A 16,190-nucleotide genomic window follows, 5' to 3' on the forward strand; every position below is an offset into this window, starting at 1 on the left:
TGGGATTCCTGGACTTGACAAGAAAATGTCATACAACTGGTGATCACCAACACTGAAGGCAGGGAAAGAAACAATAAATTACATCTGATGAGAACACTTGATATAAAATACACTTGTCACTATGTAACCAGTTTGATTTTTATTGTTTTCCAGAACCGCAATGAAATCAAAAATGGTGCAATCCTTCGATTAGCATCATCACCAGTAAGTAGCTTGCGTGCTGTTCGTGCTTCTTTCAGACTAGTTATTTGTTTTAATTCAATTTTTACATTATTTTCTATGCACTTTTTCTGTATTACAATGACTGGACTGACGCTTTCAACAAACCATTTGTACCAGCTGAGCTGGTGCTGAAGGCTGTTTGTTCCTTTTGCTCGAGGGACATGGGTGATTCACGTTGCAGTCTTTCGCAGGAGTCGAAATGCACTTGTTATCTCCCAACATCCTGTTTAATATTTATATCTTGACCATTATTCCTAAAATAGAATGAATTTGGTCATTATCACATTGTAATCTTGCAGAGCATAAAGTGGCTGCTAGATTGCACAAGCAGCAATGAGATAATGACAATTACAAGAGTTGACAATGGTGCAAGAGCAGTTCATTGGTTCATAGCACTATGGCCAAGTAAAGGCTTAAAAAAACATTCTGTCAATTCAAGTTGTGCTATATCTTTTTATAGACAAAGCAGACGGGCAGAAGTTTAAAACAACGTAACACACACTTTAAAAAAAAAATAATTTGAATCTCTGACCTCTTGAATGAAGAGAGAAAATGGTTCACAGTGGGAAGGTCAGTCATTTTCAGCATTGCCCCCTTGAGAATGAACCAGGATCGTGAGAATCCATTGAAGGAGTTGCTCTCAATTCATCCTCAGGGGCTTTTACAGCATTTGGAACTTGCAGTATTAAGAAATAAGGCTGAACTTTGTGTCACAGTAATGTGATGCCATGTAAACATCAACGATGACTAAGGGTAGTATGAGAAGGGACTTAAATAATGAAGCTCACTGAAAAGGGCTGATACTGTTCTGGTGGTACACGCCCAAACCAGAAGCCGCGACTGAACCAGGGATTGGTAGTCTGCTGAGGGCTAGATCTGTGGCATTTAAGACTGGTGATCCAGAACCACACAAGATTTACAGATATGACGATGGAAGGCTATATTAGGAGTGAAAAAACAAATCTGATTGAGGTTAGAGATGGAATTGGATGCGTGTCAGCTCTAGCAGGGTTTGCAGGCCTTTACTTCCTATGAGGCGAAACCTAACATCATGAATAGCCGTGATGCTTCACTCCTAGATAAAATCAGTGCTTTTTATGCAGGCTTTGAAAGGGAGAATAAAACTACTCCTGTGTGAGTCCCTGCAACAACTGGTGCTCCTGTGATCTCCTTCCTGGAGGCTGATGTCAGAATGTGTTTCAAGAGCGTGAACCATCGCAAGGCGTTAGGCCCTGGTAGGGCACTGGAAACCTGTGACCAGCCAACTGGCAGGAGTGTTCAAGAGTATTTTCAATCCGCAGTTAGCGATTCCCGCCTGGATCACAACCATACCAGTGCCCAAGAAGAGCAGGATGAGCTGCCTCGATGACTGTCGTCCAGTTGTACTCACATCTACTGTGATGAAGTGCTTTGAAAGACTGGTCATGGCTAGAATCAACTTCTGCCTAAGCACGGACCAGTACCCACTGCAATTCGCCTGTCACCACAATATGACAACAGTGGATGGAGTCTCACTGGTCCTCCACTCAGTCTTGGATCTTCTTTACAATGGCAATGTGGCAAAGACTCATTGGGCCAAATGGCCTGATTCTGCTCCTATATCTTGTGGTCTAATACCTACATCATGCTGCTGTTTTGTTGATTACAGCTCAAGTTCAATACCATCTTCAAAACCTGGGTCTCTGTACCTCCCTCTGCAACTGGATGCTTGACTTCATCGGGAGACCACAGACGGTGCGGATTGGAAATAATATCTCCTCCGTGCTGACAGTCAACACTGGTGCACTTCGAGAATGTGCGCACTACTCTCTCTGCACCCACGACTGTGTGGCTAGGCACAGCTCAAGTGCTATCTATACATTTGCCGATGACACCATTACTGTGCTGATTTCAGTTGGTACAGGAGTGAGATATATCAGCTGGGTGAGTGGTATCGCAACAACAACCTTGCACTCATGTCAGGAAGACCGAGGAATTGATTCTGGACTTCAGCAAGGGGAAGTCGAGAGAATATGCGCAGTCCTCAGTGAGAGATCAGCAGTGGAAAGGGTGACCAGCTTCAAGTTCCTGGGTGTCAACGTCTCTGAAGATCTACCCTGGGCCCAGCATATTGATGCAATTACAATGAAGGCATGACAGTGGCTATATTTAATCAGGAGCTTGAGGAGACCTGGTTTGACACCAAAGACTCTCGCATTTTTCTATAGGTGTACCCTAGAGAACATTCTAACTGGTTGCATCACCACCACATATAGAGGGGCGACTGTACACGATTGGAAGAAGTTCCAGAAAGTTGCGAACTGACCTCTATCATGGGCACCAGCCTCCCCAGCATTGAGAACATCTTCAAAAGGCAATGGTGGCATTGCCTTTTTAAAGATCCCCATCACCCAGGACGTGCCCTCTTTTCATTGCTACCAATGAAGGTACAGGAGCCTGAAGGCACACACTCAACACTTTAGGACCAGCTTCTTCTGCTCCACCATCAGATTTCTGAATGGATGATGAACCGGTGTATACTACCTCAATTTTTTTTGCTCTCTTTTTACATTAGTTATTTAATTTTTAAAAATATATTTCTTATTGTAATTTGTTTTTTTATTATTATGTATTGCAATGTGCTGCTGCCCCAAAACAGCAAATTTCAGGACATATGCCAGTGATGTTAAATCTGATTCTGTTGTGGGTAACATCACATCCAATTTGTACACAATTGGAGAGTTCCCCACCTGTAAGACAAAATACCATGGGGTCTTTTATGTTGACCTGAGAGGCAGATGAAATGTTTTACTGTGCAAAGGAAAGGCAGTACTGGATGGTACAGCATTTCCTCAGTACTGTGCTGGGATATATCAGCCTGGAGCAGGGGCCCCCAACCTATTTTATGCGATGGGCCAATACCATTGAGTAAGGGGCCCGTGGATCCCACATTGGGAACCTCTGGCCTAGAGTTTCTGTTCCAGTCTTGGGTGGGCTTGGAGGACTCAATTTAGTTGCTCTTAATGTGGGTTTTGAACTGTCCCCATGTAAATTCTTCTTAAAAGTTGTTTCATCTCAGATCTCCATTGCACCATTAGTGACCCTCCCAGCTTCAGTGGAGAATATTAGAGTTCTTAATGAGTTCATTTCTTGGTGAAGGCTGTACAGGATGTGACTGTCTTGTTGAATTCATCTGTATACCCCTTCTGAGTGGATTAACCCTTTCTATCTAACACGGTTTGGGTTGGTTTATGTATTTGGGGGATCCTGTTACCCCTGGACCTGTGCTCTATTTTGGATTAAGTTTATTAGAGAGCGAGCAAGGGCTAAAAATGTTTTTTGTCTTTCTGCCACGTTTCTTGTTCTTGTCTCCGTATCACTCGTCTAGACGCAAACTGCGCAGGCTCTCCATGAGAGAATCCAGTCTTCCAGCATGGATGCCAAGTTGGAAGCCCTGAAAGACTTGGCTAGTCACTCCCGTGACATCACCTTTGCCCAGGAGTTTATTAACCTTGACGGCATCTCCCTGCTAACTCAGATGGTGGAAAGTGGATCTGAGTAAGTATCGCGATGTAGCTCTGAGTTCTAGTTAAAGTGAACGGCTGGATGGGAAGAATGAGGCCCAGTGTCACAAAGTATTAAATGTTTTAGGATGCCGAAATTAGAGTGGGGACGGAGGAGAGAGTCAATTTCAGATGTATTGCAATGTAAAACGTGTAATTAAATCATGTACCTGGATTTTAGTTTAAAAAAAAACAGTTTTTCAATTACTTCTTGGGATGTCAATGGCAAAGCAAGCATTTATGACTTGATTCTAATTCCACAGTGCATCTGTTCAGGCATTTCAGAGGGCTGTTTAGAGTCAGGTATGGTGGTGAATCATCATAAGCCAGACCAGGCTAGAACAGCACTTTTCCTTTCTTTGTCACAGAACTATTTGAGGTGCTAATAACCATCTCAGTATTTGGAACAAATTCAAATTCTCAAACTGCCAGTAGTGTAACTAAAGTATGCGCTCTCTTAATTCTTGCTCCTGAAACATAACCCGCCTCCCCTGTTGGTTCGGTCTGATGTTTTTCCAAGTGGCGACAGATGCTGGATTTGCCACTGAGTTATGTCCAGTTTTCCTCAAGTCTCCTTGAGCCACTAATAACAGCTCTGGTTCCCCACTGAAAAATTCACAGTCCAGTGCTTCCTCTGCTTTAAGTAACCTCAAGTCAGATTCAAATCGGTCCGTAAAAAAAAACAGTGAGCTGAATCTTCCTGCAGGTGGCTAAAGGGAACTGATACCATTCGACCATTCTTACTGAATTCTGGACCTTTTGAACTTTAGACTCCGGAATCCAGGAGTTAATAGGTGACAGTTAATTTCCCAGCAGGGCTTGTCAAGGAGATCAGCAGGGTAGGTGTCCCAAATTAAATAGGCGGTCAAGAGGGAGTGACTTCAGAGAGACTGCAGAGAAAAGGGCCGGGACTGGTGGGATTGCTCAGCAAAGAGTCAGAATGGAGGCTTCGGTTAAATAGCAGCCTCTGCTGCCTCATAAAATAATAGAATTCGCGACCCTGTGATCTTCCAACCCACTTTGTGTAAGTTAGTACAGATGAGTATTTGAATTAACTTGGATTCTGTGTCCAATGTACCCGGCAGCGTTCTGAACTTCGGAGGGTGGGGAGGGGTCATCACCACCCCACTAACTGTGTCACCGGTACAGGTGTGAGAGTGGCACCTTCCTCCACATGCTTCCTGTAGGCTGCTCCTTGTTATTGAAGAAATTAGAGTGGAACTGTTGGCAAGTTTATGTACGGTGAGCCCATGGGTTAAGGGCATCGCCCACAAACTCTACTGAAGAGAACCGCACCGTACAACAGCAAAAATCCTCCGTGAGTTGTGTAATTTTTTTTTGCTGAGAGCATAATATTAGTCACTTTGCCCGGAAGTGCCCTCATCTATACTGTCAGCTGGTCCCATTCTTCTGCTCGCGTGCTGTTTGTGGAACACTATAGGCATTTTCTCAGTAACAGGGGCATGCCTTTTGACAGTGATTAAGTAAATCTTTTGTGGAAGGGCAGCTCCAATATCCCACTGACTGTTCCGCTGCTAGAGTAAGTCAAGGAGTGAATGGTACCAGTTTGTGGAGGGGGAGAATTCTCAGGTGCCCCTTCACTTTTGCACAGATTTAGATAAATGCCAATTGAATCCTCAAATACTGTCAACATTGGGAGGGAAAATCCTGAATGCTGGGAACGATGTGTATCCGGGGCCGCAGGAGTGCACGTGCCCTAGTCAGCTGAGGAAGTGTGGATCCTCCCTCCTTGGCATTTAGTTTCAAACTCCTGAATGTTTTGTGTAAGAAATTGTGACATTTGGAGCTAGTTCACTGAAGTAATCAAGCCTCATCTCTGCACCACCAGGAAGCAGTTCTGTTGCCTATGTATTTGAAGTGGTGCGTTGGGGTGAGAAAGTAGTGACAGTATACTGAGGGTTTAGAAGTTTGTATGTGCCGACGCTGCATTTACTTCTTTAATTTTACTTAATTAAACACGTGATGACTTAGTACCTCTGTTTAAAAAAAGTATGAGAAGCTATTAATATGCTCTCTAAACAACTTTAACTTCTCGGCTTATACACAGTCAATTTCAGGACAGAGTCAGATTAGTATTGAGGGCAAGATCAGTAATTATAATAGGGAGGGAGGCAGCATTATTGAGAATCATTTCAACACGTTAACTTTTGGGAATATTTCTAACTGGAGGAGCGAAATACAACTATTTGACTTACAATTCGATTTGTGTGGCAGGGATAAATTTTCTTTGAATTCACTGAAAACAAAGCTGCTGAGGTTTATTTTAAGCTTCATGGGATGTGGGTGAAAAGGAACTTGCTACTACAGTTTAGAGAGGCCACAAGGTAACACTCCATCACTGTGGGCTTTGCTGTCACAGAGGATGTTAATTTATTGCCTGCCCTTTGTTCAGCTGTACTTCTCTCTCACTCCAATCGCCATGCTCTCATTTCTAGCCCTGAATGCAGCAGTTGTTTCAAGTTGAAGGATTTTGTTCAAGCACAGAGAAAATAAGGCTGCATGATTTGATACGATATCTTAGTGATTCCACCTGTTTTAAAGAGAATTAACAGTTCCATTATAGGGTAGTGTAATTTCCTTTTTTTTGCCCGATGAAGTCTGTTTGGTGTGAGTAATACTTCCTGCAGATGCTTTAATGGGCAAGGGGGAATAAGTATAGAGTATTGGCTTCTATAGCCGGAGAAAGGTTACAGGGATTTAGAGGACTGAAGAGTGCAGAAGGAGGTGAAGTGAGTGAATTAAAATGTTGAGGTCCTGCAGCCCAAGGTCTGACTCTGTTTATATTTCATAGAATACTTTTCTGGCTCCATCTTATCACTTGTGTTCTTTTCCAGAGTACTTTTGGTTCCACGCATGTCAAGTCTTGTGTGATTTGATTGGTCATACCCGCTGGAATGGTATAAAATGTTGCTAGCTCAATTGTAAAGACGCTAGGAGCTCTGAAGGTTGAGGAGTGGAAGTAGGGCAGCTACCTTCCGATGAAGAGCGGGTGTGCTAGTCATGTACCGTCTTTATGTGCTTCATTATTACAACATGGCTAGAGCAGAAACTGTCAGGTTAACAGTAGTTGTTAAACTTTTGCCCTAAGCTTTGGAATAGAGGTTCCTCACAAAATTCTCAGAACTCAGGAGTGTTCTAACCTAAGATGGAAATTGGGCTTTAAGCTGTACCATAACGGAGCCTGTCTGGCCCTACAGTGGACACTTGCACGCTATTCAGAGGCTGCAGCCAGACAGTAAACAGGAACAGAAAGCAAGATAGCTTCCTGTTCAACTGGTATGCTCGACTGAAATCATACCAGATAGAGTTTGGAACATAATTTAATTTGAAAAGCGTCTATTTTTTGATTAGATGGAAATTGTTAGATTGTATCTTGCATTCACACTGTAACTTGATTTAGAGTAAGAAGAAATCCATATGTTCGCGACACCCAATCCGATCACTCGGTAGGATGATCAGATGGATAGATGGGTAATGATGTATTTTCTACTAGTCCTGCCTGTATTTGTTTTTGGTCTAGTCGTGCTAGTGTGGGTGGAGCAGTGTATGCTAAAGAGGTTTCACACTGAATACTTGCCAAGTTGCCCCATCTTTTTGAGTCAGTAGAGTCCAACCATGCAAGACCATTACGGTATTGGTTATTAATAAAATCACAGTGCATCTCTGGTTAATGATAAAGGTGCCATGACTCTCCACGGTCTGCATCTTTGAACTGTTCACTTTTTGAGTGGAGGACACTGTTCCCTTGTGCATAGTGTGCTGTTTTATGAAATTATTTTCTCTCTTATCCTATAGAAGTATTGTTTCCTGATACCTATTGTTCACTGATGCTTACCCCATGTGACCGTCCTCCACGACATTCTCTAGTCAATGAGGATTTATAATTTGGTCAGCCGTAAGAGCCACACGTTTTTGCATTTCCTATGTCCTATCCACTGACACTTCTGTAAAACATTAATCAAGAGGCAAAAAAGGATGCTCGGGTTATTGGGGTCCCCATGTCCTACAAGATATCTTATACTGTCATCATTCCTAGGGAGTAGCACTCTTGCCTTTGAGTTAGAGGTTTCGAAGCCCAGTTCAGGCCTCTCTGTGCTGACTTAAACACAGCAATCCCGTTCGGTTCATGACCCAAGACGAAAGGTGCCACTTTCCAAATGGATGCCTTGCCAAGGCCGCCCTGCCACTCTATCCAGAGTGGCAATCCTGAGTAACCGTGCCAACGTTTATGAGCCTGTGTTTTTCTGAAGCTGATTGCCTGGGCCATTCTCACATTTGTGGGGGCTTGCTATGCACAGATTGGTTTCTGCGTTTGTTACGCTGCAAGTGTGGTGATCTGAAAAGGAACATAACGGGCACTGAATGAGTGCAAGCCTCAATAAACCATTTATTCATCATGAAATGAATCTGAGGCACAGTAGTGACATACTGGAGGGACGATATGGGTACATTTATTCACGGACTCAAGGGAGGAGGACTGCACAAATTATTTTTTAGGAATTAGTTTGCACAAGAATAATACATACCTGGGCAATAGACATTCTGGACATAATATTGATGTGAATATATTTTAGATTCTAATTGCGATGTAACTCAGTATTGCTGATAGTACTGCAGGTCTGTCGAGAATTCAAGAATGTGGAACCCGCTACCTTGTAGATTGGTTAAAGCAAACCATATTAGAGGCAATTAAAAAGGAGCTGGATATAATAGCAGGAGAGGAGATTAAGAAGACATGCTGGCAGGATGAGATAAAGAAAGTGAGGAGATCTATGTGGAGTGTAAAACAAAAAGTAGATAGTAATGGGACCAAATGGTCCATTTCTATACTATGAATTTCAATGGCATTCCGTGTGAAGTTAATAGGCATTGAGGAGGTGCCACAGTGGGTAGATTCTTCCACTGATTCTAAACAGTGGCACTTTCTCTCATGGCCATTCAGCCATCTCTTGTAAATCAGGAGACCAGGAGTGTTCAAGATGTAGATGCAATAAATGGGGGAGTAGATGGGTTAAGCCGATCAAAATTAATGTTAAACAGGAGGAAGTCTGCAGATGCTGGCAATCCAAAGCAACTCTCACAAAGTGCTGGAGGAAGTCAGCAGATCAGGCAACATCTATGGAAATGAATAAATATCAATGGAAATGACCGAGCCTCCTGAGGAAGTGTCTCTGCCTGAAATGTCGACTGTTTATTCATTTCCATAGATGCCACCTGACCCGTTAATGTTAATTTGAGAACCAAAACATACAAATTTAAGAGGCAAAAGCTGTGAGTGCACCTTTTTAAAGTTGTGATAATGTGAATCTTGCTACCTGTAAGAATTAATGCAGGCTTTCAGGTAAAAAAAAATGCTTTGCCATGAGGGAAAACAGTTTGCAGAGGAATGGGGTTTACCTAATGGGAGCTGGCATAGATTCAACAAATAGCAATTCCTTAACAATTTCTCTGAGTTCCCATGCCACCCACTCGGTGTTGGGAGTGCTGTGAATCTCTCTGCAATGCTGCCAAGCTGCATTCAAGCCTCTACTGTCACCACAGCTTTCTGCCTGCCATTTTACTTGTGCTTGCAGCAAAAATGGAGTCAAAGGTCAGTTGCTTTTACCTGCTTGGAAAAATCTCCCTAAGGATGGGGGGACAGAATAGGGCATTGTGTTAGTGGAGTTTAAGAATTTATAGGTTAAGTAGGAAGAAACTATCTTTCAATCGGGGCCATCAGTCATTCATCTATGCAGCAGAACCCAGAAGGGAAATTAGAATTATATTTTTGCAGTGTATTGCAAGGAACCTGAATGTGCAGCCTATAAAACTGGTGGCAGTAACTTTAGAAACAATAACTATCTCAATAGGTGTAGAATTTAGGGGAAATAGGACTGACTGGATAGTTAATAGGAAGAGCCATCATGGGCCATGCAGTCTTCTGTGCTGTATGTTTTGCCTTTACAATTTAGTTCTGTTTGGAGTGTATAATGGAAGTTTGTACACAATAATCATAAATATCTTTTATTTTTCCTTATTCATTCTCTCAGCTCCTCCAAACTGGGGATGGATTTGGGCTTAACAAATGATATTTACATTTCTTCCTACACATGACATGTCATTCACTCAAAGTGTTTTACTGCGAGGTTTGGAAACTCTCAATTCTTCATCAATGTTTCAATGGGGATACTACCTCTGACTAGGTGTTGAAAGCCATTTTGGGTTGTATTTTAATTGTCTCTTCAACTTAATGAACTTTTCTGAGAGAGTAGAAGAAAGAAATTCAGGGTGCAAAACTATGTAAGTTATATTTTTGGAGAACTGTGTAATATGTGAAAGTTTTTAAATTTTTGCAGACGGTATCAGAAACTACAGAAGATTATGAAGCCCTGGTAAGAATCCAATTGGACAGTCACTTTGTGTACTCTCACTGCATGGTTGGAAATCAAGCCCTTACACTTACAAATAATGCTTCCCTCTCTGATCTATCGCCTCTCGCTCTGTGCAGTGCTTTGTGTGTGCATGCAATGGGCACTTCAGCAATTTCTCCTCTCTCCACTAAAAAGCAGTCGTTTGTTTGCACTCCTTTGTTCTGGCAGTTTGCTTTCCTAACACAGAATCCAGAATCAGATTGTATGTGATTCAGAATTACACTGACTAAAAATGTTCAAGGCACTTGCTGGCGCTAGGTGCCAAATCCTTGAGCTGTAAATCCTTTCCAGAAGAAACAGTTTTTCTCCCCCTTATACATTTGTGTCCTGAATTACTTAATTGTGGCAAAGAAAATCTATACTTATAGAGAGATTTAGCGATATGATTGTGGGTAAAAGACTCAAAGCTGAAGAAATTTGTTCCCCTCTCCTCCTCCCAGGCAGACTTCAGTGCTGTCTTCGTACCTTTTGATGATGCAATCTGGTCTAATGAGACAGACCTGGAAGCTGAGCTGTTAAGTCTCTCGAGTGACTGTTTAAACTGCTGTTACTGAGCCAGTTGATTAATTTGTTTTTCACAAATGCAGTAATGTTTTGTTGTAAAGGTTGTGTAGATTGTTGCTATTAATACAGTTCTAGCATTAACACCATAGTGTAAAAGCACTCGGAATGAAGCATCCCTGTGGTGAAGCTGAGTTACAACGAATATTTAAATTTACTTGGAGATTCTGAAAAAGGACGAGGAGCTATGAATCCTATGCTTTAGTGAAAGGACACCTGGGGCATGGTTTCTTGGGAGGGAAGAAGTCAATAGCTACATTCTGCCTCTGAGAGTCTAAATCATGAACTGATTGAATTGGAGACCAGGGAAAAGAGTTACCAGATGAAATAAAAAAGGCAGTGTCCCTGTAATGTGTTTAAAAGTTATCTTTCCATTTTGTCGCCATGAAATACTGTAACTGCCAGGATTACTGACACCCTAAGTGTCACCATAAATTTGTGCGACCATCTAAGAAGTATCTTAAATTCTCTGGCTGTAGGGTGGTAGAGCCAATTAGCATGGCCAAAGGCCTTTCAGCCTAACAAATCCATGCTGAACCCAGTGCCCACCTTGTTTGTCCAAAATTCCTTTTAAGCCCCGCCCCTCCCGTCCACCTTGCCTGTGCTTGTCATAATTTTAAACACTTCCATAAGATCGAAGGATGAAGTCCAAGCCTAGCCAACCGCTCCTTATAATTCAGGCCCTCTAGTTCTGACAACATCCTTCTGAATCTTGATTGTACTGTTCCCAATTTAACCACCTCCTTCCTATAGCAGGGTGACCAAAACTGTACACAGTACTCCAAGTGTAGCTTCATCAGCAACTTACACACTGTAATATGATGCCCCAGTTCCTAGGTCAGGGATTAAATAGGTTTTGCAAAGAGGCATTCCACTTGTTTAAATTTATTACACTGTCTGAGGGACAGTGTTCAGGGACTGTCTCTTAATTGTGTAATAACATTGTCCATTTCTCTAAACCGTTTATTGGGGAGCTTGGTTTGAAATGGGTTCCAGAAGCCCACATTCACTTAAATCCCTTATCCCTCTGTGTGATGAAAATCACTTCATTTGGCTGATTGTAATTAATGATATTGATCAATTTTTTTTCAATAAATATCTCATATATGAAACTAGGATGCAGAATATACATTTACCGATAAGAATCTTAACATCTTGCATCTTATCAGATGTAAATCTTACCAGTTCATTGGTGAACCCTATACTTATTTTGGTTGTACTGAATTCTCAGTTTCTTTTCCTCTCACCGCAGAATTCTGACATAAAAAATCGTTATGTACGGTGTGGATTGGTTTGCCCCACGGTTTGGGATGGTGTTGGTGGATTTCTCCTTAAACACCCGCTTTAGTTACCAAGTGGGTTTGAAGCCAGGTGTATGTGGAGAGTGTTATAAACAGTTGATAAAAAATCATGGCATTGGCCAGTAGAGCATATAATTTGACAGGAGAAGCTCCAGTGGACTCTATAATAATACCAGGGAATAAATCCTAGTTCAATGAGAAATCGAATTGGGAGTAGCACCAGGAATGTCTGAGAATTATTTCGAGACTCATTGAACCTGCAATGCAGGATAAAAATATAAATAGTCAAAGAGAGCATGCAGTTGACAACTTTAAGTGATCCTACATCCATTGGGTCAGATCAGAGTTCTGCAGGCCTGCTGCATCTAGCTGTGAATGGTGGTGTCTACTGAGAGGTGGAGGAGTGAGTTGGTTCCAAGAATATCCCTATTCTCAGTGGCAGGGTCTAGCAAACAGTTGCTTAAAAGTAGTTGAGGCACTCACAGCCAGGTTCAGCAAGAAATATAGCATGGCTGATTGATCTTGGCTTCCTCCTGATATCCCCACCATCACACAATGCTGTGGTGTTCACCGAGCTTGGCAATTGGCTTGCAGATGTTCCATCACCAGTCGAGGAGATGTGCTTGGTGCAATTGTTGGTGTTTCTCTATGGGAGTGCTCGTGTTTATAGAGCACCCCCCCCCCCCAATTTGCTTGCCTTGGTCCTGATTGGCTACTCCTCCAGTTGTCCTTTGAAATCTATTGGCTCATGTTTCTTTGGCTCCTAAACAAAAAAAACTGTCTTCAACCAACTTGATTTACCCGATGTGAATCAGTGGTTAAGAGATCAGACAGAATCCCAGATGAACTGCGACACTCTTGAACTAGCTGTACTTTTAGGCAGGCTGTTCTAGTATCGTGCCAACACAAGGCACTTATAAGAAATTGTGAGTAACAATGTACCTATATTGTGTTTTACAAAAAGCAGGTTAGATCTAATCCAGTTAACTACTGCTCAATTAATCCAGTCTCAGTTATCAGCAAAGCTGTCAAGTGGCACTTGTTACCTTCTCGTCGATGTTTAGTTTGACCTTTGTCCTCAAGGTCATGATGAGGTCTAGAGCCAAAGTGCTGAATTCCGGAGGTCGGTGACAGTGACTGCCCTTGACAACAAGGCAACATTTGGCCAAGCGTGACGTCAAGAAATCTGGTAAAACTGAAATCAATTGGCTTCAAGGGTAAACAACAATGTTTGTAGTCGTATTTCACACAAAAATGGTTGTGATTATTGGAGGTCAATGGAGCAGCATTGTAAAAGTTCCACTAGGCAATATTTAGGCCCAACCATTTTGAGCTACTTCATAAGTTACCTTCCTTTTGTAATAAGTTTAACAGTGGGATAGAAACATAGAAAATAGGTGCAGGAGTAGGCCATTCGGCCCTTCGAGCCTGCACCGCCACTTATTATGATCATGGCTGATCATCCAACTCAGAACCCCGCCCCAGCCTTCCCTCCATACCCCCTGACTCCCGTAGCCACAAGGGCCATATCTAACTCCCTCTTAAATATAGCCAATGAACTGGCCTCAACTGTTTCCTGTGGCAGAGAATTCCACAGATTCACCACTCTCTGTGTGAAGAAGTTTTTCCTAATCTCGGTCCTAAAAGGCTTCCCCTCTATCCTCAAACTGTGGCCCCTCGTTCTGGACTTCCCCAACATCGGGAACAATCTTCCTGCATCTAGCCTGTCCAATCCCTATAGGATCTTATACGTTTCAATCAGATCCCCCCTCAATCTTCTAAATTCCAACGAGTACAAGCCCAGTTCATCCAGTCTTTCTTCATATGAAAGTCCTGCTGTTAATTTCATTCTTAACTCCTCAAGAAATTAAGGATTCCATACATTCACGTAGCTGGACATGGACAAAATTGGAGCATAGGCCTGATAAATGGCAAATCACATTAATGTCACATAAATTAAACAAAGACTGCCACTAATGTGAACACCCCTGACATTTAGTGACATTACTGTCATTCCCACTCTATGTTTTTATCACCAGTGACCTAGAAACTTGTGCAAGTTGGTTGGAATTCCACTTGGTGTACAATTAATTGGGGTGTTTGAACTTGTGGAAAAAAAATGAGAATGAGTAAAGGAACTGGATAAAATATGGGAACTGTCAAATGTAAAACCGGCACATAAGGCAAGTGCACAAAATTTGTTTGGAAATTCAAAGAAGTTCAGGATCTGAAAGATTTGCGGGGGGGGGGGTGGAACTGGGCTGGAGGAATGGGCCGATTAGTTGTTTTTAGTCCCAGTACTCATTATGACTGGTCATCAGAGTAATTAAAACTTTATGTAGTTAATCCTGTTGATCATCAGATGATCGCAATGCCGGCTGATTTTAAAGAGAGTCCAAGCCAGTCCCTGCTGTCTATAGTTTAACTTGTGCTGAAATTGGACAGGCATTGGAATTTGAAGGAAAACATGATTGTTTTGGGAAAAGATATAATTTTTTATTCATATGATTCCAGCATTTTAAGGGGCAAGAGTTTGGGACTGATCAGGCATTGCTTCACAGAGAGCAAGAGAGATGATTGTTTCATGCTTGTGCATTGTAAGCAAGCACCAGGGAATATTGTGAAGAGTGGCCAACAGGATGTTACTGGATGGATAATGACTTTTCTCATTCATATTGTAATTTCTTGTATCTTTATAACTGAGATCATTTAACTTGGAGTTGGGTGGGGAGGAGTGATCTTTTCCTCATGTCTCAGAAATGAGACTTTCTCTCCTCTTTTATAGATGATTTTTAATAGCTCTCTTCCCCTCATCACAATGCCTGTCCAGAAATACTTGGATTGATTTTCCTGATCGATTGATTCTAAAGGACAGAGGAAGGGGTAAAAGTTTCCCTTGTGTGCCTTGCCCCCTTTATGCATTGAACTTGGATTGTTAGCACATCTCTGAAGGAGATGTAACAAGATCAGTACCTGCAGTGAGCGCAAGACCATTGTAGCTTTACCAACAAGAGGACATGACCAGTGCGCTGGAAGATCAGCTTTGTGCATTTTGGGTCTTTTGCTGCTTTTTCCAGTCAACGAGTACAGTAATTGCCGGTTGAACTTCGAAGTCTGGTGTGTTTGTTTATAAGCCATCTATTTAATGCTGCATCAGTTCTGATGCCGTCTTCGATCTGAAATGTTAGCCCTCTTTCTCCTGTTACAGATGCTGCCTGATCTGAATAGTTCCAGTACTTTTTCATGTTTCCAGCATATGTACGTCAGTGTTTTTCCATAAACGCCATGCCCCCTTTATTTAGCTATATCGTATTTTAGATTTTGAAAGCTGAATGAATGTCCAGGGTGTGAAAGTAAATCCTGTTCAGACAGCTATTTTAAGTCGGACCATTAGCTGGAAACGTGCACTGTAGTTATGTCTACATTGATTTCAACATTCCCAGGTATAAAGGGACTGCACCATTTTACCCACAGAATGCTCCATGCTTCCCCTGTGCCGTTGGTTCATATATTTTCTGTCTTATTAACTGACAGTCTTTGGCGCAGTGCTTTTTTTCACAGCCCACTTTGGTTTCTGTTTAACCTGCTGGGCTGCAGGTCAAGTGGAGGAAGATGAGATTAGCTTTGGGAGACCTTTCTTGAGTGGAACTGACATAATGGGTGGAGTAACAACATCTTGTATTCTGTTTCAATAATTCTTACTGTAGGCATTAGCGTTAGAACACCAACATGCCTTGAGGACATATACTTATGGGTTCACTTCAGTTTTTACTGTTTGTGCAGTCCTCTTCCATGTGTTTGTATCTCTCCGTGGCTTGGCCATCAAATCTTTAGAACCTCTTTAAGTTCAACAACTCTGAGTTATCCATCTAATTCTGGCTTCTCACACTTCACCGTTCGTTAGAGCAGGCTTTCACCTGCCTAAAAATGTTGTCATCTACTTCTTTCTCCCTCCAAATCTTTTGGCAGTTGTTTCTATTTTCCTCCATTAAGACGCTTCCGTAATCTACATCAAGTGGAGGAAGATGAGATTCCTGCCGCTGCTTGTAAGAAGTTTATACTCTCTCCCTGTGACCGCGTGGGTTTCCTCCGGGTGCTTCAGTTTCCTCCCACGGTCCAAAGACGTACCGGTC

At 42.2% G+C, this 16,190-nt stretch overlaps 1 protein-coding gene across 1 annotated transcript in view; it reads left to right on the plus strand.

Moving 5' to 3' along the window:
- The window catches only part of elmo1 (engulfment and cell motility 1 (ced-12 homolog, C. elegans)), a 204,586-nt gene that overhangs the window by 39,215 nt on the left and 149,181 nt on the right, over positions 1-16,190 (plus strand). The window contains exons 5-7 of the mRNA XM_072283537.1: positions 154-204; positions 3,590-3,759; positions 10,121-10,156. Of these exons, the coding sequence (XP_072139638.1) occupies positions 154-204; positions 3,590-3,759; positions 10,121-10,156 (257 nt within the window). The remainder of the gene's footprint in view (positions 1-153; positions 205-3,589; positions 3,760-10,120; positions 10,157-16,190) is intronic.

The sequence above is a fragment of the Mobula birostris genome, chromosome 19 (assembly GCF_030028105.1).
Source record: "Mobula birostris isolate sMobBir1 chromosome 19, sMobBir1.hap1, whole genome shotgun sequence".
NCBI lineage: Eukaryota > Metazoa > Chordata > Chondrichthyes > Myliobatiformes > Myliobatidae > Mobula > Mobula birostris.